The following is a 19,511-nucleotide window of genomic DNA, read 5'->3' as shown; positions in this document are numbered from 1 at the left end:
TCACCTAGCTCTTGGCAATGGCTTCATACATGACAAGCTTGTCAAACATCATTACTGCCTGGGTAGTGAATGTGATGGGTCCATCACAGTCTAGAAAAGTAGTATTTGTGTTGGCCTTGTTTGTAGTCTCCTAGCTGAGTCTATGGCTTATTTGATCCAGGAATTCAGCCAAGAAGTCTTCTGACGTTTGTAAAGGAAGCGATGGGGTTTAGTTTCTGTAGCTTGTAGTCTTTTAGCTCCAGAGCGAGGCCTAGTGTGATCTAGCCAGTTACTTGTTAAATTAGTATTGCTGCAGAAGGAGTGTGTTTTAGGAGCTCATCGTGCAAAGAAAGACTGTGGAGATCAGACAGATTGTTATGAACCAACAGTTAGGATTCCACAGATTCAGACTTGGGAACACTGTCTGTAAGTGGTACAAAATGTAACGAGTTTAAAATACATGTATTTTGTCTGATTGGAACCCCCTGAAAGTATAGATAATGTCTTTTATACCTCTTGCAAAAACCACAATTTTCTTTCAGTGAGCATGCCTCTAACAATCTCACAAAAGAGCCCTTGCTCACTAACCAGTAGAGATTTGGGCTGGAATAGAATCATAAACAGTGCTGCTGTTCTTCCTGGCTATCTTTCAGGAATGTTTTAGAACGATCAGTAATTTATTCTTAATTTTCGTAGCTGGGAAGTACAGAGGTTGACTGTCTCATATACCTTCTGCTCCTTGACCTCATTTTGCTAGGCAGAGGCTTTAGACTCACATGTGGTGCAGAACACTTTGTACAAAATGCCCTCAATTTACACTGCAATGGTATTTAGGACGTTCTGCCCTGAGCTGGTCCTGTTCTTTGTCAGCTTTCAGGGTAGAAGCAATATTTTGAGACTGAAGCTTAAAATTCCCCTCTTGAAATGCTGACAGCTAGTTTTACACTTTTTAAAATAGTCATAATAAATCTCTAAATTTCATAATAACATTACAGCTGGAATTATTTTTTTTACTCCACATATCTGGCTAACATATCTAATATACAGGAGACTAAGAAGCTCTGCTTTACTGTAAGGTAAAGTGCATTGCTTTTTGCAGAAATACCACAGCACTTCCCCCCCCCCCTGCTTACTGGTGATAAAAATGATGCATCAAGAGAATCTGCAAATTAGCTTCATTCGCTGTTAGAGCAAATCTTTCTCCTTCCTGTATATAGAAAATATTTCACATACTGCTTTAGGGAATGTCATGATCTTGTTAAATGTATTGAACACACAATAGTTCTTTGCTTTGATTCCTGATTTGGTAGCTACTCTTCAAATTTCAGTACTGTGTCTATTTCAGGAGTACAGTGCTAGTGTTTTGATTTAAAGCCTAGTGTCACACACTTTAATTACTTTTGACATCTTCAATGTCAAGTTAAACGGTTTGAAGTTACAAAGTTTTGTGGTCAGGTAATCACTATTGATGCCTTCTCAGAAAGTGTTTAATTATATGGTATTGATCTTTAGGTTTTGTTTTTAGGAGGCGTATAAGTGTGCTCTGTGAATTTTAGCTTCAACACAGTTTTTGAGAGATTAGCAGGCCAGATAAACTTATTTACCAAAAGAAGCTGTACTTTGAGATAAGTTTCATGAACACCAGATAAATAGCTGTCCTTATGGACACCTTTCTATAGATAACTAATCTTGCAAATACATTTCTGGAGTGAGAAATGCTGAGTCTTTGGAATAGTAGTATTCTATTCGGACAGACAAAACATGGAGTATGTATTTCAGATCAAGGATTTGTGTCTTCATTTCCTGCTAAAGCCTAATGTCCAAACGTGAGAGGCACGTGCTATATATGCCAAACTCATCCAAGATTCAGCAAATCTCACAGCCACGATGCAAACTGAATTTAGAGCCTGGGGATATTCACACATGTTTTCATGCGGGCAGCCTGGGTCCGGATCTGCACCCAGCTTAATAAGCCCCTCTGGGTCAGCAGGAATCAGGAGGTCTGACTGAGCTAATTAGATCTGGCTCACTGGTGGTGATGCTGGGCCGGGGCAGGTTCAAGCTTAGCCATCCATGTATATCTGCATTGTTTTCCTTGCTCATTTTTCTGGGTTTTTTTTGGGTATACCACCTCTCTTCCTCATCACTATAGAAAATGAACTGTATTTGCCTGTATTCAGCAGTGTATGTGGCGTTGAGGCAGAGAGGAGTAGCCAGGCAGCCTTGTTCATGCACTTTTTCTTGAGGTGAATGTCTCATTTCACCGTGGCAATGATACCGGGGTGACAAACCTATCCATGATGACTGGAGGAATGACAGAAAGGGACAAGATTAGGAAATGAATTCGTTAACTATGTTGAGAAGCCAGTTATCAAAAGGGAAGTGTTTCAGGAGTGAATTCCACACCTGTTTCCATCGTCTGCAGCTGTAATTAGTTTACTGATAGCACTATTACAGTAGATCTGTCTCATTTGCTATGACCTCCACAAGAAACAACAGCATGGTTATGCATATAATTGCGTGCTGAACTACCAGAATTATACAGTAATATCATAGTATAAAAGCTTGAAATAGTACTTCTGAAAAGTGTGAAAAAGATGTATGAAAAGTAACTGTCATTCATAATATATTTTGTTTTAATATTGTATTTAACTGATGTATAGAAAATGGAAAATTTAAGTGATGCAATGGTAAATTTAGTTGTAGTGAATACAGAGTTATAATTTTAAAATTATCATTACAGTCATATAGCAAAACACCAGTACCATGTAAGGATGGAAGATGAGTCACAGCTGTTCTAGGCATAAATAGGCACCTCAAATAGTCAGGAATGCATAGACCATGCAGTTATGTAATGCTCATTAGAAACATGTGGTAAATTTGTGATGCTGTAGCAGATTTTAACATTGGTGCCAGTTCTGAGAAGGAGAAAAGCACGTTAATGAACTGTTACTTGGACTGCTACCTTGCTCAGGATGAACTGCTGGAGTTCCCTCCCGTGATGAAGTGCCAAATCACGGCCCTTGTTTATAATACCCTCTCCTCCTTAGAACTTTGCCATATATTGTGTAATAAGATGCTGCTCATTAAACTGTGTCCTGAAGTTCATAGACAGTTAATTCAGTGTTCTTCTGATAAAATATTTGTATTTAGAAGATCTTTATGTTTTCACAGTGGGGATTTCCCTGAATGTGATGCCTCTGAGAACTGACTGTGTGGATGTTTTCCTCGTTACACCTGTGTTTGTGTTCAGAAGTCAAATGCTGTGCTTGCTTAGTTTCTCTAGCCTCTCTTACCAAATGTAATGTATGCAGCAGAGGAAATAGGCCTTAAACATACTTTAAATGTAAGTCTCTTGAATTCCATGAGCTTTTCAGTTAAAATTCCAAGCAAACTGATCAGGTCTGGTTTTTAGCAGTAAAAATGTATGCCTGTATGAAACCTGCACTTACAAGTTATGACTTACTGATTATGTGAACTGATGTCATACGATGAATTACAGGTTTCCAAAATAAGATGAAAGTGTGGTTTGACATAAGGATTCCTTTTAAGCCACAAACAGTGTATCCTGGGTATGTGTATGAAAATTCCAATAGCTTAACCTACAGTATTATTGAAAGCACGGGTCTGATTCCAATTTTTCTCTCTCTCCACAGCGATTACCTAGACAAATTGAAGAGCGGAATGAAAAGTTAAAGAAAGAAATGTTAGGTAAGTAGTATGTACATATAACTTGCATAATAAACTTCATAGTCTACTAGAAAAATAAAAATGCATGAGTAGAATCTCTTGTATAAAATTTAAAGAAGGTAAATCTTAAAGGAAATACTTGTTCTGTGTTAAACAAAATTCCTGATTTCTTTGTAGTTCTGTTGCTTGGTGTCACCTCTACAGTAAGTCCTTGCCAAGCAATTCCCCCATACAGAAAAAGCTCTTAGTTAAATTTGAAGAAAGAATACTCAAGACCTTCTAAACCAATTTAATATTGATCCCTGTAAAAGTAGGGCAAAATGCTTTGAAACACACCAACTTTCTCTCTGCAAGTAAACCTTCAAAGGAAACATTCCTATGAAAGGGATAAAACAGGGTTTTCACTAAACCTTTACGTAAAAGTTGTCCGCCAGCTGTAATAACTGAGCATGTTTGATCTTGTGGCTGAAGACATAAATTTGGTTCTTTTTGTAGCGCTTCCAACCTATAGACCTCCAAGTTCTTCATGTTTACCTTGATTTATATAGTATTTTGGTTCTGATTGTTTGGAGGCTGAATTTGACCTACCTACTGTTACAGACAGGGCTCTGGACTTGCTAGGGGTGGAATTAGGTTTCCTAAGTGCGTAGCTCATTGTCTTGTGACATTTTACAATTCTATACCAACAGATACTACTGACTCTACTTGTTTGTAGAAAAAAATAATGTAATTAATATAACACATTTGAATGTATGTGTCCCCAACATTGTGTTGACTGGTAGTGCTTGGATAATATCTTAACTGGATTGATGTATTTCAAAAGGATAACTACTTAAGAAAGATTGCCCAAGCAAGATTTGTTTTCATATGTAATATTAAGTATAAAGCACTTCCTTGCACCACTCGTGGTGTTATGGTTAAACTAACGGTCCTGCCCAAAAAAAGACTGCTGTCAACATTGTCTACTGTCTCCCATTAACAGGATTTGTTAAATGTTATAGGTTGAGACACTACGTAAGTCAATCTGACATTTTGTTGCTTCTTAAAATGAGGTTTTATTTTTATACAGTCTTTTCATTTGTACTGTTTAGAAAATCCACACAAAAGAGCAAGGACAAATGGCAGTAAAAGATAAAGAGAAACTAACTGTACCTAACCTGCTTCAGAAAGAGCTTTCGATAGTTATCTGTTTACTTATTCTAGATGTGACAAGTAGTAGATGAACGACGACAGCTATTTTAAGACTAGTAGGCTTTGAGGGTTTTGCTATTCTGCAGAGAATCAGGTTAAATAAACTCAAGTCTGTCTTGCATACTGTAACACTGATTCTTAAAATATTTGGGAAGAGGAGACTGTTTCAAGGGCTTATGATGAAGCTGATTTTTTTTTTTTTTCCTCTAGCTATGCAGGGAGTCTGATTTACTCTTGCTTTGTACCTGTTTTGACCTAGTAAAATTGCAGTGAGGCTTTCTAGAGCTTTACACCATCAGATTCTGCTTCCACTATTGTACTTGGAACAAGCCATAAATAAAGAAGGCTAAGTGTGATAGTGCTATAAGTAAATGACAAATGCAGAAAAACTCCAGAAGGATCATGCCCATTTGTAGGATATGGGATGAGCTTCAATACAAAGTAATATGAAAACAATTCCTGATCTTTTTTGAACTCTCCCTTTGTACCATTGTTACCAATGTCTGAAGGGCCTCACCAATCACCAGGGACTGTATTGAAACAATAAATCCAGCTTTATAAACTGTCATTACAAACCTAGTTCTATACGGCTGTTTTTGCCTAGTGTTCATCCAGTGGCAGTTAGGATTTCAGAACTGAACTGGTGTTTTGAGAACCTGTTCAGGCTGTTTATATTGGGATTCTCAAGAAAGGAATCCCTTCTCAATGATGATACATGCAAGGAGATACACTGATGTTTACTGGTGTAAACAGCCAGGAATGGGAAGGAAATGCTTCCCAGGGTTTACAAAATGCTGCTGTTCTATCTGAGGTCAAGGAAAAACCGTTCCAATTGAAGAAGAAGGATTAGACGGGAATTCTGGAAGGAGGGAAAGAAGACAAACTTGATATAGTGTAGTGGTTAAGAGACTTCTTTTGATTGGTTTTGTTGTACAATATATTTGCTTTAAGCTGTTTCAACTTTCAAGAACTTTGTTAATGCTATTTACCAAGCAAGTACTGTGTCAGAATAGACACTTGCTTGTGGGGATCTGTTAGGAGATTATCAGATTTACTGGTTAAACAGTGCCAGGTGTGCAAGGATTCATTTCCCCACCTTCTGACAGCCGAGTCAGCTCAGGTGTCTGCGTTGTACCCCAGATTTTTTGGTACCAGGAGAGCAAGTCAGATGCATCCTAATAATTCCAGGCTAGGCCAGGTCCAGGAGCACTGACACTAAACTTAAATTAGTAACTAACAAAATCTTCAGAAAGAACGTTACACTTGATGCTTTGGCTCCTTTGAAGTTTGGATATTGAATTGAGTTCTTATTTTAGTCAATGAATCAGCGAGTAACGTTGTTTTTCTAGGCTTTTATTCTTTCAACTAAAACTAAGTCCTGGTATACCCAACTGGAGCTGTGTACAAACAAACGAAAATAAATGGAGTGCATCTTCCTCCTTCCCCAAGTGTATTTCCTGTTTTCCAGTGCTACAGCTCATTAGCACATAGTTTGTCAGAAGCTGAAACCACTTCTTAAGTGATTGTGTGTAAATAAGTCAGAGTACACATTCTTGGCTGGATTTTTCTTCCAGACTACCTAACTATGAATTCTTGTGTGCAAGTGGTAGCGCATGTGATTGATGAAGCTGATGTCACTAGAAAAAGCGTGGTTTGTTGCCAAACCAAGTTCATTCCTGCTTTGTGTTCTGCAAGGGTCTAACTTTTCCAAAGCTGACATTTGTATTTAAATTATTTTTGTATTTTCCATTCAGCCTTTGCAGGTTAGTGCTGCCAATTGCCACTGAAGTTTGCTCAGTCCAAACTAACCTCAGAATTTCACACTAAAGAAAGCTTAACTTACAGCACACTTTGAATGTGGCTTTTAAACCCATGTGGCTCTTTCCCTTTATGCCTTCCTAAGGTGAGCATCCTCTGCCTTAGTAATTGCCCAGGATGTGGACATATACTGACCATTTTCTGTGTTCTTTTTTATTTCTCTTCTGACCTTAAAGCCAAAGATCTCCAGCTATTGTGCAACAAGCTAGTCTTGTTTAGAGAAACTATAATGATTGTGATAACTAGGAACATCTCCTTTGGGGAGAGGGTGTGGAAAGAGGGGAAGTTTGGAATAGTTCTAGCAAGGTTTAGCAACTTGGGGGCTGTGACAACAATGCATTTTTCTGCATGGCTACAGGGGAGACAAGTATATTGAATATAAACAAATGGGATGGATCATATGCCAATCTGTGTAACCCATCTTATACGCGTAGAGTTCATCAGATCCAATTAAAAACTATTGGGACTTTCAGCTTAAGTTATATGTGACTGCATTCCAGAAAATACTGGAATGTAATCGATTATCAATGTGATTAATGGGAAGGCCTATCAGAGTGTATAACCTGGGCCTTTCTGCCATTAAGAGATTTTTTCCAGCTACATGAGATCAGCAATGATACTTGTTAGGCTTAGTGCCTAAAGAATTCGTTTCTTTTTTTTTCTGATACTGAAGGGTTTGTTGTATTTGCAACTAAGCTGCTAAACCCCATACTGTATATAGGGAGGTCACTTTAAATAGTTCAAACCAGAGCTAATATACAGTCACTTTTAGCTCAGTCCTCACTTACCATTTAGGGAAGGGAAAAGGATCTGCCCTTGCTCTTTTAATTGCTTAAGAAATGTTGGTAATACAGAAAGTTATACAAAGATGAGACCTCATCAGGAAATTTCTCCTATCCAAAAAGAATTCTTAACAAAAACAACATATAACTTTTCAATTTCCAAATGCCACATTAACACTAGCAGCTGTACTAGAATTATTGTCAGAAAGACTGAATAGCAATTAGTTTTGGCTGTTACATCTTAATGTAAATCATGATAAATCTTTTTGTGCGTCTGCCTTTTGCAGCAGGATGTTACACTGCAGTTTAGGTGAGTCATGAGTCACAGACTTCTGAGCTCTAAATTGATTTTTACCAGTTAGTTTTCCTGTTAACCTCTGAATATTGCTTTGCTGAAGAAACTTAACATGCTGGAGTTCCAGGTGAAAAGTAGACATAGTCTCTCTAAAATATAAAGAACAAGATCTATGAAAATACAGTCTCAGAGAGGAGAATATGACCCTGCTCGGGGACAAGTTGAGTGTTAGACTGCTGAGAACTCTTTGGAGCTGAGTCACAACTCCGCATGCCTTTTTCCTTCCTTCAAGCACAGTCTCTGTTTTAAGAGAGCTTTTCCTTGGGGGGAGGGGGAGGTTGGACTTAACTACAGATCTTAATTTAGGGATGAAAGGAGAGTGGGGGAGGAGGAAATAGTGCTTTCCTACAATGATGGGTTTATGTGCTCCAAGACAGCAGGAGCAGTGCTTTGGGCCTGAGTTCCCGGAAAAGGCAAGGCTTTCTTCTGCTTCATTAACAATTTGTTAAATGTGCCTGCACCAAAAGGCATGGCTGTATGTGGATTTAAGTGATAGAACAGGAAGGTGAGGAAGGTGACTTATGACTGTATTGTTTTAATTATTCAATCACAGTGAGATGAAGAATCAAGTAGTAAGTATATCATGCAGTCTTTAGCTTCTCCCAAAGAGCTGGCCTAGCTACAAGCAGGAATACCAAGGCAGTTGTTCAGTGTTTATTGGCTTTAGTGTGACCGGAAAAGAGCCATCGTGCTAACTCCAATGAGAAAAGACCTTTCACAGTTTCCTGAAACAGGCAAACTCATCCGCCTGCTCCTGAGCCAGCTGCAGTGCCTGGACAACTTGTGAGCTGTTTACGACTGACTCTGGCAATGCCAGATGATGCCAGGATTCCTCCACCAGTAGACAAAGACACTTCTCACCCCAAACCTGAAGCTAAGCCATGACTGACTGGTTGTCTAGAAGTACAACAGCAACCATTCATCCCAGTCATAGAGATGCTGTGAACAACTTTATAGTTTTATAACCAAAATGCTTTTAGGCTGCAGTATAAAATTATGAACTTGATTGTTAACTTAAACAGGGTATAGCTTAAAAAACCCTGACCACCAGTACAAAGAAGCTAATCCTAGCTGAGCCACTCAGTGGAATGACTTTGGCCACATCACTCAACCATGTCATCTGTTAATCCACAAAGAAAAAAAGATCAAATTGAAGAAAAATTCTGTCTCACCAACTAGCTGCTTTTGTAGCCTAAGGTTGTCTTTTTTTCCTGTGTAAGGCCATGGAATTTCCATGTTGACTCTCAAAGACCAATCGTCTTTACAATAATTACACAAATCTCTGAAAGATGCCCAGTTGTGAGCAGCACTTTGCAAGATCTTAATTACTTTGGCATATTTAGGAGTACTGTAGTAATGCTGTTAGTTTCTTTATGCAGGACTGAGTTGTTCCTTAGAATAAAACGTTTACTTTTGTCCCAGCTGTTGTTTCTTTTTGTATTTTCTGTGAATGTGTTCAAAAAAGCTCCCCCTGCCCCCACTTCAATTTTGTAAATATGATTGAAAAAATAGTGTATTTTGGTTTGTGGCGATGGTGTTCAACCTGACTTGAACTGTTACCAAATTGTAAGAGATAAGGGGCATGCTTCCTTGGGCCAAGTTCCGATTTGGATACAGTTTCTGTTTTGAGCACAGTCACAGGCCTGCAGCATCATGCAAGGCAAATCTCTTCATCTGTTGGTACTCCATTTGTGCAACATAAATACCGCTTGTCTCTTTCTGCAAAGAACTCACATACAGCTTTGCTCCGTATGTTTCTGTACTTCTCTACCACTGCTGTGGAGTTACTGCTTCGGTGTGACCTAGCAACACAGCCTGAGCTGTAGCTCTGGCTACTGCATTGTAGGGAGGAAACTCGCTTAATAGCAGTAGCGCTGATTGCACTCCTCGGAAACAGAACGTGGGAAAAGCAAAGAAACTAAGTAAGTGTTCAAATGACTTTGAGGTTAGGTTCTAATATGTTAGTTTAGAAGCAGAAATAGAGGTGCCGATGGCTAGAACAACAGAGGTGTTTCTCGTAAGGTAAGATGGCTTGCTGAAAGCACACGTGCGGATGTAGGAATAGGTGTGGCGTTTGTGCATTTTACTGACATGATTGTGACTACCTCAGTTGCTTAACTAGGCTTCCTGTGTGCCAGCTATTGTTGTTGTCGCTTTTTCCCCACTGTGTGCATGCACAAAACTCCCAGCAAAACAAAATTCATTGCCTTGAAGATCTAGAAGGCTTTTGAAAGGTGGTGTGTAGCCTGTGGATGCAAACCTAGAGTGGGCTTCAACTTGTCCAAACTTCTTCTGTTTGTTCTTTGGAAAATTTGTCTACAATTCTACATTGAAGCCAGGATGAAAACAATGTTTTTCTTAGAAAACTGACCATCTTCCTCCTTTGTCTTGTCATGCTGAAGGCTCGGTTAGCTTGTATTTAGCCAACATTGATGTTATTACCTATTTTCCTTTTTAATGTTATGCATTTTATCTATTCTGTCATCTCTCTATAGATATGATTTTTTAAAAAAGGATGTCCTTTTGCCCTTCCCCTTTTATAGGTTGTATCAAGATTCATTTTCTAGAGTCAGAAAGCATGTATTTATATATATATATATATATATATCTATAGACAGAAGCCTTTAGATTTTATTAACTGTCATACCCTATGTATATTTAACAATGGTTGTTAAATAATAGTTACTTAGAGCTCTTAGCAGTGGTAAGTTAGTCCTGGTGAACTGTAGTTTTGAAAGTGAGTTAATGACGTCTTGTCACATGACAACATGACAAAATGGCTGTGAAGTTGTGTGCTTCAGATGGAACTGCTTAATTGCAGGTGAAGAGTTGCAAGGATGAATGTGTTTTATTTTTCCTCAGTATACACATTTAGAAAGGGATTTTTAATAATTACAAATGAGCAGTTTGAACTTTTGCTTCCATTGTTTCTTTTGGTCGTCTGGGAAACGGGGAGCTTCCTCTGTACTTGATTGCTCATAGAGCTGTAGCTGGATCAGAAACTACCAGAACTGAAAATTTAAACTTTGTGTTAGAAAGTTGAATGTTGGCAGCTATCATCAGAGTTACATCCAAGCGTAAGTGTAGGGGAGACCAGTGCTTTGCTGGGAGCTGTTGAACTCTCATGCCTCAGGAGCCTATAACTGAGGAAATCCGGTGCTTCTGGATCGCTGTACCCACACAGCCATGACTGCAGCCACTGGCTTTTCATCGCAGCTGTCTGACAAACCTTTCAGAACCAGCATGGTGATGTTTTCAGCCCCAAAGCTGACAGTAACTACATCACAATTGGGATTTTTAAAATTCATTATAATAGCCTAAATATTGAACAAACTGCAGGGATTTCCACAGCATTTACCTTAAATTAGGAGACACATTAGTAGAGCTGGACTGTGTAGTTGGGCATTATTTAGTGGGAATTTTCCCTCTGCTTAATACTGAACACATTATCTCTCCTTTTCATTTTAGGCAAACTAAAGGATCTTGGGAATTTGGTTCTCCGCCCCTTTGGCCTGTCAACAGAAAATTTCCAGATAAAACAGGATTCATCAACTGGTTCATACTCCATCAATTTTGTTCAAAACCCAAACAACAATAGATAACATGAATTCAATCTAGTTCTGCTGGCTTTCAGGCTTCGTGACCGTGTGCTTGCACGTACCAATAAAAGGATTCAGCAAACATTCTTCACACTCCCCAAGTGAAGATAAGACTCAAGCATATTCATTTCCCTGCTTGTGAAATTATTTACAATGTGGATGTAAAGCAAGTCATTGGACTTCTCTTAGTGATAATTGTGTCCAGTATGTGATTTTTTTTTTTTTTTTTTTTTTTTTTTTCCCCTGCAGTGTTTGGCTTGTCCAACAGTCAGGTTCATTATTCTGGCCCATTCAATGCTGGCAACAACATTCTAGCAAGCAGTTCAGGTGAATCAAAATGCCCACGCACCTGTAGCCAAGAACAAAGCCTAACGGTGTCTTGGGGAATTACTGAATCTAGCCGAAGCACTTCTCCACACTCAGCAGGTGGATATGACTGACAGCATGCATGGAAGCAAGCCAACCTCTTCTGTGGAATAATTTTTCTTTGTAATAAAGGCTTGGTATTTCTGTTGGTTTGGTTTCTGACATTCTTGCCTTATTTGAGTCCTTCCCATGGTGGTACTGTTGTTAAAAGTGCTTATAGCCAGATACTTGCAAGACATTAATTTGAAGCTTTTTTTTTTTTTTTTTTTTTTTATTGCTCATAGCAATCTCAGTAAACTAACCTCAGGCCACCCTTACGCCACAGTTTTAGTTTTATTTTTTCTGAACGCAACAAGGAAATTTTGTGCCTATATATACACATACACTTTGTACCATAAAATTAGTTAAATTTGCTTGTCTGAGCTTCATTCATATTACAGATATCCATAATGGCAAACAAATGAGTGATGTTAAAGTTGATTGCAAAAGATTTTCACAGTATACTAGACTGTGAAGACTTGAAGTATCTATATGTATATATAGGTGCTGCTGAAGTCGTTCATTCAGATTTTGGAGAAGGGGTGTCTTTTGTAAGTACTACTTACTGGTTTTTATATTGATGCGGAAATGTTTACACAGGAGGCAGATTTTTCAGTTGTCTCCATGCAGATTTCGATACGTGATTAAATAAGTCGTGGTGGCTGGCTGTTGGCTATTGGTTGTCATCTTGAATTTACTTCAGGAAGTATCTCTGTACTTAAGGACTGAAATTACAGCGCTCCAGTCTTTACACTAATATGCCTGAAAGGAATAGTCTCTCAAGCTACAGCATTCTTGGTGCTTTATTTTCATTTTTGTCTCTGCAGCTGTGGAAGGTATTTTGATTGTTGTTAAACTCTGTCCTGCTGCATTTTTAGTTTGACTTTGTGGTTACTTGTTTGTTTGTAAACTGTCTCAAGTCTGCAGTGAGCGTGTATTAAGTCTCTGGGAATTAAAATGTTATTGCCAAAAGAAGAGAGAAGCCCTAATTCACAGCAAGGCCTGTGCAGCCTTTAACATCTTCTGCATAATTAAAATGTCACTTAAGTAAATAGCAGCCTCTAGGATTTCCACGTGCTGGAACTGTAACTATGCCATGCTTTACTGGAGTAAAGATTCTAATGTGCAAGGCTGAATTTCCTTTACTAATAACGTTTGGGCAAACAGATAGGTGTGGGGACCGGAGGTTTTAAAGAAAGATTTTGTGCTGCAGTGGCTGGAGCAGGGTTTGCCAGCCCGGGGCTGGCTGTGTCAGACTCCAGTCTCCAGGTTCCCCAGGCACTGTGGGCAGGAGGGAGTGTGCTGGGAGGGAAGTGTGCTCACACCCAGGAGGTGTGCAGGTCCAGATAGGCTAATTAGCTGTAAAACCACTCTGCTTTCTAAACTGAGCCCTTCGGATTCAGGTAAGGCTTATCGGGATGGGCAGAGGGTTGGGACTAATACAAATGTTGTTACTCTTTCCTGAAACCTGGAATGCTATGGAGCAAAGGTGCCCAAGCTGCCTCAGCGGATCCCCGGACAGAGACAGTGCTGGGCTGAAGCTCACAAGCTTGGCTTGTGCCCAGCCTGAGGCACACGGGTGTGGCAGAATCACGCCTCCCCAGTGCTCCTCGTTCAGCACAGACGGGGACAGATGTCAGTTGTTGCTGTTGCAGGCTCCGCACTGCCCCAGAGTAGAAGTGGTTGGCCCTGGAAGCGGTACAGTCTGCACCTGGAGCCAGGCAGCCGCTGACTTGAGTTACGGCAGATAACTTGCCACAGGGTGGGGAAAGGAGTTCAGCCACGCTTTTGTCTCATTTGCCACCATAAGCTCTAGCCTTGCATCACTGAGTGAAGCAGATGGGGTCTGTGCGCTGCGTTTCACTCGTGTTACACACAGCCTTACAACATACTATAGAACCACTTTGAAGCAAAGTTTTCTATATATTAGAAATATATATTATAATATATTACATATATTAATATTATATATTATATTAATTGTGACCTGCGCACACACTGTGTGTATAGCTGTAATTTACCAGCGTATGGCTGTTGTGCAAAGTTACAAGCAGCGGCTTTTAGCAACCTGCTGCTTGTCTTACAAATGAGTTCAGTGACAAATTTTCTTCCTTCCATTCTGTTCCTGCTTCGCATCTTTAAAGGGCTGGAGGGCTGCAAATATGCCTTCTTGGCTGGAGGCTGGTTACCTTATTCTGGAAAATAAAAGCACAACAAAACTTTTGAAATTACTACCTGCTGTGCAAACACATCAAATAAGTGCAGCTTCCCTGCTGAGTGCCTGATCGTGTACCTACAGTTTTAAAATGAAGGGAAGAACAAACAAAGCTGAAGGATTGCCGCTGATTTGCTTTCCACACTTGTGTTTTTAATGTAATTGCATTAGGTGAAAGAGGCGGGTCAGTGTCACTGGAAATTGGGCACGCTGTTACCGAGGCCTCAAAGCTATAGGTCACACTACTCAAAGCGCCACGCTGCAGCTAAACCAGAAACCTCTGAAATGTGTTATCTGCCATTACAGCAAGTTCTCCTCTAGGTAAAATTCCAGTTAATTGCCAGAAAAAAAAATATTTTTGCATTGGCCAAATCCTGAACAGTTCCATTTATTTTGCTTTTTATTTTTAAGCAACTCATCAGAGCTGCCACCAGAAAGGTAATTGGTACTTCCTCCTGGTGTAACTGGTCACAATTCCACTGCAGTGCCAGGGCGTTTTGAGTCACATGTGTTGGGCTTACAACCTCTAATAGGAAAAACATTTTTTTTTAACAATCTTTTTTAAATAGAAGCGCTCTTAAACCAACTAGTTCCTTGCTAATTTGTTCCAACAGTTACTCACCCTTATTGCAACAAGCTCGTGCCTTTTTTCCACTTGAGTTGTCTTGTCCTCAGCTCCAGCCTTTGTTCCTTCTTACTCTGCCTGCAAAATAAAAACCTTTTAGTACCTGGCCTTTTCTCCCTGAATGTGATTACATGGTAATGAAGGGTCCTGTTGGTCTTCTCCACAAGCTGAAGAGACAGGGCTGCTCTAAGGCTCTCCCTACAAAGAACTTTCTCCAGGATGTCCATAATGTTTGCGTTTCAGACCTTCCTTTTTTTACATCAGAACTGACACTGAGATTTGTCTCCCTTCTGCTCCATACAGGAGGCATGACATTCTTTCTTCTTCCTTGTTTATACCCTCTGTTTATACCCTGTCTGAACCCTTTTGGCAACAGATGTGCTGGTTTGGACCTCCCCTCAGCCTTTTTGGGGATAGCTGGGATACAGATTCCCCTTCCCTGCAGCTGTGGATGATGTTTTCTTCCTTGTGTTAATGCAGCTAAATGCTGAATTAAGTCACAGTTTGTTTGGCAGGCCTGGCTCTCTGAGCAATAGATGTTCTTTGTGTTTTCGCACCATGCAGTTGCTTACCAGTGTTTCCAGGAGTGACTTTGGATTTGCTTCTCTATCATTGATGAAAGTGTCAAATAGTACAAGGTCTGGCAGTGATTTGAGCAGAATCTCACAGGAAACATCCCTGTGTGAAGGACAGTGGCAAACTGTTTGAAATCTGTCAGGGAGACAATCTTACTCCGCCGCATCACTTATTTTGTATCGTCCATAGGTATCTGTAAGTATTGCCTGCGCCGTACGGTGCCAGGCCGGGCGATGCATCTTTATAGACTTACTGAGCCTGGCTGAATGACAAGGTCTATTTCTGATGGATTTTAATTGCATGTTTGCCTTTAATTCTTTATTAATGGATTTCTTACCCTGTTTTCAGATTCCTATCCCCGATACCAGATCAGGCAGCCTACACTTACCTGGGTTGTCAGCTTTGCCCTCTGTTGCTCCACTGACCTGGCTCGCTATCCAGCACGCACGAAAGGCCAAGCAGGTGAGCCAGTTGGCCATTTTAGGTGAAAAACCTGGGCTTATTTTCAATCCTGTTACTGTTCTGCCTGGGTGCTAACAGAATGGCAAATACATCATCCCACTGGCTTTAAACTGAGGAACACCCAACAGCAGTACTTTCATGGTCAGCAACTGGCCGCCACCGCATTTTGAGCACTGCTTTTGTTCAGAGTAGATGAAAATTTCCCTTGTATCATCCTTATCTTTGTTAGTCATGCCTTTTTTAAGCCTTCCTATTCAAGATTGTATCCTCTTACATCAAGTTTATAGCAACTATCTGTTTTGTGTTCCCATATGCATTGCTTTTGTTTTTTAATTGTTTCTTCATATTGAACCTCCTGGCCAAAGATTACCTCAAAAATTACTCTAGTCAAGTTTACCCGATTTTTCCTTTTAATTTGAGATTTTTTAAAGCAGAGGTAGAAATGGAAAAAACTTGTAGGTTTATAGGAAGGTGGATGTGCCTAGATCTGTGGGTAAATCCAGACTCTGTTGGTCTGTAACCACCAACTTCCAGGCCACTGATTTTTGTCTCCAGACACTATAATATGGCTCAAAGTAACATATGCAGGATCTCCTATTAGAAAGCCATTCCAGAAATAATTTTAGGAAACTCAAAAGTGCCCAGTATGTCTCTACCAGTTTATCTTTTCATTACAGGGGCGTTTGAAAAGTAGCTCATCTGTGTTCTGATGGGGCCATTAGTGCTGTTTCCTGAGCTTTCTCACGCTCATTGATGTGTGCTTGGTAGCCATTTTAGTATACAGTATTTAATTTAATTTTATTATTTCTTCTTTTACTTATTCTGCCCTTCCTGAATAGGCAAATACCCAGTGACTGTGAGTCCAGTTATTTAAGTCATTCCACTACGTTACCGTATTCTAAAGCTGATATCGTTACTTTTTTCTCAGTTGTGAGACTGTGCAAATGTTCTTATTGTGCAGGAATATTAGGAGTAAGAATGAGCAACCAGAAACCTCTATGTGCTCTCTGATAATTCAGTAAGAGTTATTTACAACATACAATTTCAGATTATATCACTTTTGTTACCTCTACCTCTTCCTCTTCGTGCGTGACGGGAGCAGGACACCCAAGACAGCCATCTTCACCTTCCACTTCTCTGCTGCCTCTTAAGCCAGCTCCACCTCCTGCATCAAACCTGGACACAGAGAAAGTTCAGAGTGGGTGTTTGGGTTGGCATAAAACTTAAATTACTAGAAATCCAGCGGGTGAGCTGCCCAAGCAGGGCTTGCATGCAGAACTCTGCCTGCTCAAGATGACCTTCCCTACTATGAAGCCGTCCATGCCATAAACCCAAGACGTGCAGTGAAGCACAGACATTTCCAGCGTCTCTCTTCATTTATTCAAGGGATTGGAAGAATCACTGAGGTTTTATAAAGAACTTTACAGAGTCCCTGTAGTGTCCCATACTCGGTAATTCAATCCGTTCTCCTCCTGTGGTTATCCCTGGCAGCAGACCCTTGCTGGGTCTCTGTAACCCACCCAGCCTTGTGGCTGCAGCTGGCATTTCTGCCCTTGCAGGACTGTGCTCAGCGGTGGCCAACCGGCCAGGCTTCCAAAATGGACGTTTCTCAAAGCTCTAAGGTGTGTACAAAGGGTTCCTGAGAATACAAACACTCACTTGTCACCTGAGAAAGCCTTGTCTTGCCATCTCTTTGGCAAAGCACAGCTATCCGCCCAGCTCCAGAGGGCTCCACAAACCTTGTAAAAATCTTGTTTGTTTTATTGGACATCACTTTGCTGCAGGGGGGAGGTGGGATGCCCTGAGAAGGTCTCTCCCCCAAACACTCTCCCTGCCACGTACCCTCATGAACAAACCCAACAGAGCATCACAACCAAGCCAGCAGAGGAATAAATCCAGAGTTGTTTCTGTTACCATGCACTGGATGCCCTTCTGCTTTTGGCTTTTTCTGCTCTTGGCAGTGTGCAAGGCCCCGTCCCCTCTTCCTACCACCACCTTGCTCTTTCCAGCCTGGTCTTGCTTTTTGGTGCCTCAATTAAGAAACGCGCTGGAACTGTCCCTTTCCCTGACGTACACAGCACAGCCGTGCTGCTGCCCACCTCTGCACACTCTCGCCGCCCCTCAACCCCCAGCGTTAACCACAAACTCAGGCGGGCTCCCTCAGCGGTGGCTGCCAACCCGCAGGGGCCGTGCCGGCTGCACACCCTACGGCTCCGCTGCCACCGCTGAGCATCGCGGGCAGCAGGGCTCAGCTCGCCTCTCGCTTCTCCTCCTCCTCCTCCCAGGTCTCCTCTAGGACCAGCGCCTCCGCTAGCAAACCTGGCTCCATCAGACAACAAACTGCCGCTTCAGCCCACCTGTAACCGGCACACCGCAGCCACTGCCCTCAGCAGTAGACCGGCAGGCAGCTCGGCTGCACCACATCCAGCGCAGCTGCCTGCCCGTAACTGGCTTTACTGGAGTGCCCAGCTCTGAGGCAAGTGCTAAGTGCTATAAAACACAGGACAGCCCAACCTATTGCAAATCAGGAGTAACCAGCAGAGCAAAGTCCATCAGTTTCCCCTTTGAAAATAATAAAATCAAGTCCGCAAGATGAGCTCATCTTGCACAGCACCCTAAAGGAACATAAAACATCAGTGCCCTGACCCGCACGGGCTCTGCCAAACGCCCAGGAGCGCGGAGCTTCTGGAAGAGGCTGCTTGGGCGAAAGCAGGACTTTCCAGCTAATTCTGGATTCTGACAGCGAGAGTCCCAAGGCCCGGCCTTCAGAGGAGCTGAACACCTGTAGTTCCTTCAACCTCACCCAGGATTATGGGGGATTTAGCATCCCTTGAAAGAAAAAAAGTAAGTTCTCCATTCACATCATAGGATCTGTCTCCCAAGCCCCAGGCGAGGCAGCAGGAGGCGATGCTCGGACAAGAGGCCGTGGGTCTGACACTGGCCATGCCCGTACTTGCCATAAGCACAGCACTGCCGATCCCCTCCTGCCTCGCTATTAAGCAGGGATCCAAAATCCCTGTCAGCTCACCACCTTGGGATATTTAGGATTTGATAAAGCACCAAGCTTTGAAGCCGAATCCTTCCTTCGCCATTTAGTACGTTTCAGCACGAAACTTCCTGGAGATCTACCTACCTCTGATTAGCGCAGACATTGCCGGAGAGAGAAAAGAGAAGCTGCTGGTCACCAGCTCCTAGGCTTTAATTAGCTGTGTTATTCCCAAGGGATTACTGCAACAGCCAAGCTCTGTTGCCAGCTGCTGTAGCCAAGAACCAATTATATCCAAGTGCCACCTCTTTTTAACAGGAGGTAAGGATGTGCAGGGGCACATTTAATGTGCAGCATTAATACGTTGCTCATTCACAAGCTTTCCCTGTTCCCTGATTGGAAGAATCCCAGCATTTTCTTGTTCACCAACTTAATTTTTTTTTTTTTAAACCTGTGCAGCCTCCTGCTTGAAAGGATGTAATTGCTGGGGAGTCTCTTATCGGCAGAGGCTCTGGTCAGCCCGTTTGTCTGCCGAGGCACAATAAATTGTCAGGCTCTCGGCTGCTGTGGCATTAAGCCAGAGGCACTGCAGCCTACCCTGGCAAAGCTAAGTCCTTTATAGATTAAAGGTCCTAAACCAACTGAAAACTAAAATAAACCACATTTTTCTGACTCTGCGTGTTCAGCGGTAATCCCCCCAGTTGGAAACCTCACCTGCACCTACAGCTCCAGCCTGGAGTCCCTGTACCTGCCTGGTTCTCAAGAAGACGATTTACAAAGCCAGTATTGCTTAGGCGGACACAGCAGAAACAGGTTTGCCTTTCCTAG

General features: G+C 41.5%; 1 protein-coding gene across 3 annotated transcripts in view; it reads left to right on the top strand.

Moving 5' to 3' along the window:
* Positions 1-11,929, top strand: part of TTC1 (tetratricopeptide repeat domain 1) — a 32,671-nt gene extending 20,742 nt beyond the window's left edge. For all 3 annotated transcript variants that reach the window (XM_086759111.1, XM_086759112.1, XM_086759113.1), the window contains exons 7-8: positions 3,636-3,690; positions 11,284-11,929. In XM_086759111.1, coding sequence (XP_086615237.1) covers positions 3,636-3,690; positions 11,284-11,417 — 189 coding nt within the window. In that variant the 3' untranslated portion in view covers positions 11,418-11,929. The remainder of the gene's footprint in view (positions 1-3,635; positions 3,691-11,283) is intronic.
* Positions 11,930-19,511: the final 7,582 nt, after the last annotated feature.

This window comes from Chlamydotis macqueenii, chromosome 14 (assembly GCF_036417535.1).
Source record: "Chlamydotis macqueenii isolate bChlMac1 chromosome 14, bChlMac1.mat, whole genome shotgun sequence".
Lineage (NCBI taxonomy): Eukaryota > Metazoa > Chordata > Aves > Otidiformes > Otididae > Chlamydotis > Chlamydotis macqueenii.
The sequence above is the reverse complement of the archived record's forward strand: the minus strand, read 5'-3'. Positions and strand labels throughout refer to the sequence as shown.